The sequence below is a fragment of the Limulus polyphemus genome, unplaced genomic scaffold (assembly GCF_000517525.1).
Source record: "Limulus polyphemus unplaced genomic scaffold, Limulus_polyphemus-2.1.2 Scaffold2130, whole genome shotgun sequence".
Taxonomy (NCBI): Eukaryota; Metazoa; Arthropoda; class Merostomata; order Xiphosura; family Limulidae; genus Limulus; species Limulus polyphemus.
In genome coordinates, this window is record NW_013667740.1 from 15,567 (window position 1) to 24,490 (window position 8,924).

An 8,924-nucleotide genomic window follows, 5' to 3' on the forward strand; every position below is an offset into this window, starting at 1 on the left:
AAAACAATGAAAAAAGAATAAAAAATAGAAACTATAAACTGATGTTTCAGCAACAAACGACTTGGAAGAAATATTTTTGAAAAAGAACAAAATTAGGTAGATCCAAAGTAAACTGTATTTGTCACATTACATCACAAGACTGAAATATGCATATACACAATCATATATATATATATATGTCTTGTCTTTATATTAAAAACTTTATTAGTCAAGCTAAAAAAATAGCTTCTGTCATAGCATGAACTCTTGGCAGAGTTCAAGCTTTAATATGACAAATGGCATAACATTGATGTCTTAGGACCTTGTGTGCACTGTCATGCTCATCAGTTGAACTTCATAGAAGTATCCACAAGGATTGCATTGATTAGTGATATTATTAGATTATTAGAAGCTACTTATCCTTTCCAATCGTTATTAATTTTATGCTATGATGCTGAATATATGAAATGGTGATGAATTACACCTTCCATAATTAGTATAGAATATACATTTACTGTAATTTTTTTAAACTTTTATGCAATTTTTGCATGTAGTCATGTTAAACAGATGTCAAAAGGTCAAAAACATGTACTAATCCTTTTGTGGTAAAGTTGCATACACCAACAGTTACAACATAGTATCACTTTGATCCTGTGTCTGAGACTTATGGGAGAGTGTGAGCCTAGTTCAAAAGGTTTCTTCAGATACTTGTACAAATTGATATTGTTTGGAATAGACTGTGACAACATGAGCAACACTGAAGTCTGGAATATCACACTTTTAATTTTGGCAGTAAATTAGAATTTACTTTGTTCTGGCTCTGTTTAGAAGTTTTTCAACCCCCAGTAGTCAATGGAAATACAAAGCAATGGAGGCTGGCCAATAAGTGAGACAGACTTGATGACATATTGCACTGTAAATAAAGATTTTATTCATATGTTCTCTTATATTTTCTGTTTTTTTTACTGTTAAAGTTTGATTTATTTTCTACTTAATCATCCTGAACCTGCATTACTATGAAAACTTTGAACTTTTCTGCTGGACACAAGTTAACCGCAATACCACAAAGTATTCATGAAAGTTTGAACCGTGCTCGGTATACCAGAAATATATGTACTACATCATAATGACACCCAATTAATTGTAAAATAAAAGGAATGTATTCTTTGAAAACTAGGTGTGAAAATGTCAAAGATGCTTCGGAAGAGCATTCATGCAGTAACAAAAATGGTGAGGTGGCTGTTGAGGCAAAAAGTATATTGGCCCAATTCACAAATTTTTAAACAACTGTTACAATATTGACTTTATGACTATCTAGTTCTAAATAAAACTGTCACTTAGAATAACGTGTTCATTTATTATTAATTTTTAGACAATCATTGCAGAAAGCATCAATAAATTCATGTGTGAGAGTGCAACAAAAAGAGTCCTAATTTGGGTTTAAATTTCAAAAATTATACAGACTCCCCTAGAAAGGTTTTGTTCCTATAGAAAGTGCTGCCTATGAGCAAACAAATAGTCACCTATCTGGATCCTTAATGACATTCACCGATACTGAACGAATATTTGTTACAACCTCATTCAAAACGAGTATCATAAAAGTAACTTAAAGAATAAGCCAGTAAATAAGAAAAGTGAGGTTTTCAGTCTGTAAATGTAATCTCTATTTGTCTCACTGAGATACTTTCCACAATTACACTCTGTCTATCTTGTCACTACCCAATTGAAAATTATTTTTTATTGTGCAAAATGGATTCAGAGTGTCCAAAAACTCGGAAATGTCCTTTTTTTTTCAACGTCAATATTACACCTTTTATCTTCCGATACGTATCCTAACCAAATATTAATGAAAAAACTTCCCTCTAATTTCTTTGTAAGCTAGTTAGTCTTAACACTAATTCTTGAATTAAAATTAATTGTCATTACTATGATTGTTAAAAATGTTTTTAATTTCATACCTGATTCACTTTACTCTTCTGTATACAAAAATTGTCAAAAAAAAATCTATTGTTGATTTCCTGAAATAAAGTACTATGTTTATTCATTGACATTCTGATAAATCTACATGTAAATACATATATAAAAACTGTATATAAATATTTTCTATAAAACTTCAATATCTGAAATTCAAAGAAAGAATCACCAAAAACAAAATTCAAATGTTATTGAATTACATAATACAGAAGATAAAGTAGAAGAAAACTTATTTAATCTCAGAAACATGAAAGACACAATCTCACTTCTATTTCAACGCCCAATACAACACCAGAACTTACTATTAATAATTGAAATATTACTTGTATTTTCTCTTTGGAGTTAGTAAGTTGCTATATAATTAGTGTAGGCACTGCTTTTAAACACTAAAGCATGTTTCTCTTGAAAGAAATACATCAATGACAGGGTAATGTTATCGTGCTGGAGACAATTTTTAATATAACTTACGTAACTCTAATGCAACTGTATAAGCTAATGCCTATATCTAAGTTATAAAATCAATCTGAAAATATTTTTGTTTATATAAATGAAAATGTTTATGCAAGCTGCTAACACAAGATAACAGCTTAAAGAAATCTACTTGTAATAAGTGTCTTGAAAGTGAAAGTACCCAAATATTTACATAAGTAAAAAACCTGAGCATGAATGATGGTCTACTTTGTGAATATACTTTCTCAAAATAATCTGACTGTAAATAGTAAACATCTAGTTTCATATCTAGAAGTAAACAACACAAAGTAAAAAAAACACCCTTGGCCTGCATCATTAGGCTGATGATGTATAACAGTTTCTGAAGTAAATTTTAAAAGACAGGATGTTTGATTAAAGAAACACCTACGTCATGGCTTATTACTGTTGGAAACTGTTTCAGTAACGAATGGTGGAGCTTTAATAGCTTCTTCATACACAGGAGGAGGTTCCTCATGGTTATCCTACATGTGATAAATTGAAAAAAAACTTTAAAACAGCCCATTTACTGATGTAGAAAATATATTGATACAGACTTTATTATGTAAAAACACAATTTCTGCCATAACTCTATACTGTTATAAATGCATCCTACTGTTTAGAGTAGTTTATATACACAATATTACAATACAACACATTTTTTTAGAGTTTGTCTACGATGATTATCAAAAATATGTTTTTTCATGTGCATTAAAATTTCTTAACTGTATTTAAAGATTTTTCATTTCTACTACAAAACAAATTATTTTCAAATAATCTGTTTACTACTTTTCTCACCTGACATTAGTTTGGAAACTGACCACTTTAAAATGAAATGCTCTTTGTTAAAAAAAACTATATCATTTGGCACTATTAAAATACACTATTCATCATAAAAAAAGTTATAGAATTTTAAAGATGGGCCTAACATTAAATACATAACTAAATGAAGTTTGTTTTTTAATAATTCCTGGTCTGCTTGCAAACAAATAGCAGGTCAATGTACTATTTTTAAGGATATATTATTACTCATTTAACTCCAAGTAAAGACATACTTAAATAATGTTTTAGTTTTCACAGTCAGTAGCAAAACCAAACAAAATAACACCACACCTCTGTCTCACTTGATACACAGAAAAAATTACTCAGTTTTTATGAAAGCAAATTAAAAACTGGAAAATTTGTTTCCAAACAAACAAATCATTATGAAGAACAACCTGAAGTGTTAGTTTAGGTAACTAACTTTCTACAGACATTTTACATTTTCACGTAACTGACAAGTAACCAAATGCCCAGTTTTACACAATTTTACTTTAAAAAAACCACTAAGTACAGAGTTAAAATACCTTACATAATTAGAGCAGATAAATGCATAGAAATCTTTAAAATCAGTATTATAGATGTTTTTGTGTTAATAAAATACCAACAAGTTTTCTCAGACTCATTGTATGAAACATATAGTGCCAAAATCAAACATAAGCAACTTTTATAAAATTTAAATTTATAATATCAATAATTTCGTATTTCATTAAAAAAAACTATTTATTCCTCAATTTTAAGGTTTAAACATTGTCCAATCCCAACACAAGAATAGTCTCCACTGTTCTACGTTCTCCACAAACTACATTGTAAGCTTACATACACTAATTCAGAACCATTTAATATTCAGATTCAATATACCTATTTCATTTCACAATCATTACTGCAATATAAAAAGAGAGTTCTTAAAATGCTAAAGTATAACAAAAAGTTTGGGTTCATACCTCAACAGACACCACTGATTCATAAGAAGGTAAATTATCAACTCTTGTTGGTAATCGTGTGGTCTGGTCTTCTTCTCTTTGGACTGAAGATGTTCTGTTTATTCGAAACCACGAGAAATAATTTCTCTCCACATTTTGTCTGAAAATATGAAAAGTCTATCAACAATAACGCATAACAATTCCAATAAAATTAAAAAATAATGGCTCTTGAATAATATTAATATTACAATTTTATAAAAAGAAGGAAAAAAATATTCACATGCACACCTTGTGTATCTGTTTTATTTGTTTTGGATACATAACAAAGCTTCACAAAAGTTATCTGCAATTTTTTATTGACAGACAATGTAATTAATCAATGGCACCTAATGCCAATTCTTGAACTAATCTACTTGAATTTGGAGGGATTTAACCACATTTATAATGCACTCATAGCCACAAAGTATGGAGTGTGTTTTTGTGACAAGGAATGTGAATCACAGCCCCTTGAATTCACAATCTGGCACTTTTTACCATTAGGTTAATAACCAGCTCCTTCATGTATCATATACAATAAACATAAAAAAGTGATATTTCTAATCAATTACTGAAACAAATAGTAAGTTCCATGTTGATTTATATTTATTATAATTCAATAACATATTTTACAGTTTTTAAGTTATTATTCTAATGAGAATTACAGTTATTCTTAACTTGTAATAAAAATGTTTTTCATGCTCCACTATAGACAGATTTTTTTTTATCTAAATTTTAAAAACATCAAGAGCATTAGTTTTTAAAATCAAATGAATAACAGTTCAATAAATATTTATTTTCATAGGTTGTGAACTATAATTATCATATTAAACAAGTTTCTGACTTTTCATAAATTTTAGTGTAATTTTTATTAGCTGTATCAAGAATTTTATTACTCAAGTTTATCTGACTTTTGCATAAATTTTGGTTAATTTATATCGGTTGTATCAAGAATCTTATTACTCAACAAGTCTTAGTTTCAAAACATGTTGCACGTTATTTGATTGTTTGATCACTTATTTGTTTCAGTTTATATCTTCATACTTAGTTGTTTTTATTTTTATTCAAATTCCAACCTTCCAATATTGACCTGGAAATTCAGAAATTTAAGATCTTGTCCAAGCACAATAAAAAAACAGCTGTTTTCAATGTAAGTAGCCAAGAATTTAAACTTGAAGGAAAATATTTCTTTACTTTTTATTTAAATTTTAATTTTGTACAGTTATGAGGTTTATAAATCAGATAGTTTACTAGTACTAATTAACATGGGAGGCTTACATCTCAGTACTTTAAATTAATGTGCACATTTCACACTTGATTTGTTACTGATGATCACATGAATGGACCTATTCAGTTGTATGTAAAAGTCTCAGTGTAATACTATTATGAATTTTATATTTTATATGGCACTCTTTCAAATATTCACAATTTATTTTCCTCCAAAAACACTTAAAAAATGCATTTAAATTAGCATCTAGTTTTCATGGGGATGTCCCCCAGATGATGTACAAAAACAAACAAAAAATGTTCAGGAATGTATCTTTGCTTATTTTAGGACAGTATGACTGCTAAAAGTGTCACAACAAATTTAACTGGTATTTAACACATTTTTAAAAATTTAAAGTTTCATTAGCTGCATGAATTGATTATTTATCTTGCAGATTAGGAAGAAAATCTTACTTACAAAACGGAGAGAGGCCAAGAATGAAAATTCAAACAGAAACTGTTTATGTGTGTGTGTGTGTGTGTGTGTGAGGATGGAAAACATCACGTTCTGGACTACCACAGAAGATTTTTCCGAAGCGGAAGGGAAGCTAAAGGATGCAACTGTAAAGCAGGTGAAAGCTATAATAGACAAAAAAGTGTCATCAAAAGGAAATTACTAGGCATTCAGTAAATATAGTATAACGTTTCCGGGATACAAACAGGGGAATGTTTACAAAGAAGTTTCCCTGATCAATCGTGTGTCATAAAACTAATAATTTTGATTCCAAGAGGTTGCAACGTATCAACCATTAGACAACCAAAACACTGACAGATGTTGGAAAGCTTAAGGAGGAAGGAGCCACTCTTTGAGCAATATCTTTGTTGGGTGTGGAAGATGATCTGCAAGTAAATTCTTTACTCCTGGAATATGACAAGCCCATAAAATGATAAGAGTGCTCACCCAAAAGACTAGGAGTATAGCCTCCATGCACAGAACCTGACAGCACATCCTCTCCAGCTTGTGAACACAGGTGACAAAAATAGTGTTGTACAAATTTATCAAGACAATTAACCCACACAACCTGATGACAAGAAAGCCCATGTAAATGTTTTATATTGCCTATATTTTATATTCCAGGACATCTACATGGTTCCATAGCTTCACTGGAGACCAAACATTTCAAAGTATGCTGAAATGATACATAGGGAAATGAATGGCAATTTGAGATTGGAAGTTCTAATGGAATGTTTTGAGTACTGTTATTTCCATCCACCTGCCAGCTTAATGTCATACAAGTCTCTAATAACAGAAAAAGTATATCAAAAAGATTACTAGTGGAAATCTTCCACTGTGATCCTAAGTCCTTGCTATTAAAGAAGGTGCAGATGGTCCATATTCAACAGTATCAAAGAAGCTGCAGTCATCAAAGTGCCAAACAAACAGGATCCTCAAAATCCACCAATGTAGTTGTAAAAATTGTAACCTGTCAGATGAAAAATGTTCAAAACATCAAGATGGATAGAAAAACTGAACTGGTTAATGATGGGATTTGGATTTCAAAATAATGAGAAAGTTGGAATTTCATTGTCTGGGTGGTACAAAATTGGAATGAAGACAGAAGCAACCAAATGTCTAATTAGTGATGGTTCTTGTGTACAGAACAAGGATAATGAAAAAAGGGTAAAGGATTTAGAATACAAAAATGTCTACAATATCTTACTTTGTCAAACCCAAAGTCTTCTACAAGTGGCAACATAACTTGTGGGAATTTTCCTTCTTTAAACATGGGAGAGATTAAAAAAAAATACAGAAGAGAGATATCCACAACATGCTACCGATCCAAGATATGCTGAGGAATCATAATGAGGTAAGAATAAAAACCCTAGATTGGAGTGGCCACTTTAACAAGTCTTTCCTTGAATAAAAGTTGTTGCACTTTTTGATTAAGATGAAACAGGTATTCAAATGGAGAAAAGGAAGGAGGAGACAGAAGGTAAAAGAGCTGCTGACCTACTACTAAGATTCTTTAAGTCCATGGGTTAAACAAACCTTCTTTATGAGACAAGTGATGTAACACCATTGATCCAGTGACTCAAGTAACCATGGGATCCCACTGTAAGTCACAGGTACATCCTCAAATGGACAGTTCCATAAGAGGGAGAGACATCTGAAGGATACTTCAAAGGATGATTTCTCAAACAAGAAAACCAAAAATATGAAGAAGATGCAGCAACAGATAAACACCAAGGAAAACCAGAACATCTGAAAAACCCTAAAATAGCTCCAAAACAATGTGAAGCTCAAGAGAAACTCAAAACTAATGAATGATGATTGGACACACTGGCACTAGTTTCCAAGAAATTATGAAAACCAGTAAAAACATGCTATATGAAAAGAAAAAAAGATAGGCATGACTATCAAAAAACAACAACAAAAAAACCCTGAAAGTGTGAAAGAATGTCGTCCTAGTGGCTTTCTCAGCCATTTTAATGTGTTTGAACACCATTTCTTTCTTTAGAACCAAGATTTCGAGGAGGTAGGTTGTGTCTTTAGTCTGCTCAAAATTTCATATTTTTTTAGACTGAAAAACAGCTTAGTTGCTACACTTGATAAATTATAGTGGAACTCTATAGTTTTGATATAGTAATTTATTATTTTTTGGTTATTCAACTGTATATATATAAACCTAAAAAAAAAATTATTTTCTTTCATATCCTACACATGCAAAATTTTAAAAGGCTTAGCAACCTACATCAAGCAGCAACCAAGTATAAAGGTCTTAACTGGAAGAAATAATTGTTTGCTTTACTTCTTTATTTATTGTTCTATGTTTTAAGAAAATAAGTTTAAGAACTTATTTCTAAATAGCAATAACCTATATACATATATAGTGTATAATAATTGAAATGTGACTGTATTTTGCAAAATACTAGTCTATTAAAACACAGCCAAGACAAGTCATTCTGTAAAGACTAAAAGTCAGTTTTATATTATTGGATATGGTAACGTGAGTGCACATGTGCTGCGTCATTGCAACTTCTGTATTGTTAGTCAGGCATGGCTGAAAGGTCAATATAATAAAAATAATAAATATATATATAAAATTTACGCTATTTAGTCTAAACATTTATGTTTTGTATAATAAATTGTAGTCATTCTAGAATAAAAAAAGCATAATTTATATTTATTTCCTAATTTTGTTAATGTGGTTACGAGATCAGTCAAATTGACCAAACCTGTACAGAGATTCGTTACTGAAAATAACAGATAAAATATAGTTGTTTTTTTTCTTAAGAAACGTTTGATAACTATCTGGACATTATAAAGATTTTGCATGTGAAATTTGAAAATTTTCTGATGCACAAAAGTACTTTTAATCTTAAAATGAAAATTACTTTGCATGTTGGATAGGCAACATGCAAAAAAGAAAAAGGCATGAGAAAAACACTGCTTTACAAACCTTAAGACTTAATAAAAAAAAATGATAGCTTGCGTATGAAAGCATTGTAATGTTTACT

At 30.1% G+C, this 8,924-nt stretch overlaps 1 protein-coding gene across 3 annotated transcripts in view; it reads right to left on the reverse strand.

The window, feature by feature from the left end:
- Nucleotides 1-1,608: 1,608 nt before the first annotated feature.
- Nucleotides 1,609-8,924, reverse strand: part of LOC106466033 — a 17,502-nt gene continuing 10,186 nt past the window's right edge. For all 3 annotated transcript variants that reach the window (XM_022393996.1, XM_013926279.2, XM_022393995.1), the window contains 2 exons: nt 4,185-4,323; nt 1,609-2,906 (listed from right to left, as the gene is read on the reverse strand). In XM_022393996.1, the coding sequence (XP_022249704.1) occupies nt 2,814-2,906; nt 4,185-4,323 (232 nt within the window). In that variant the 3' untranslated portion in view covers nt 1,609-2,813. The remainder of the gene's footprint in view (nt 2,907-4,184; nt 4,324-8,924) is intronic.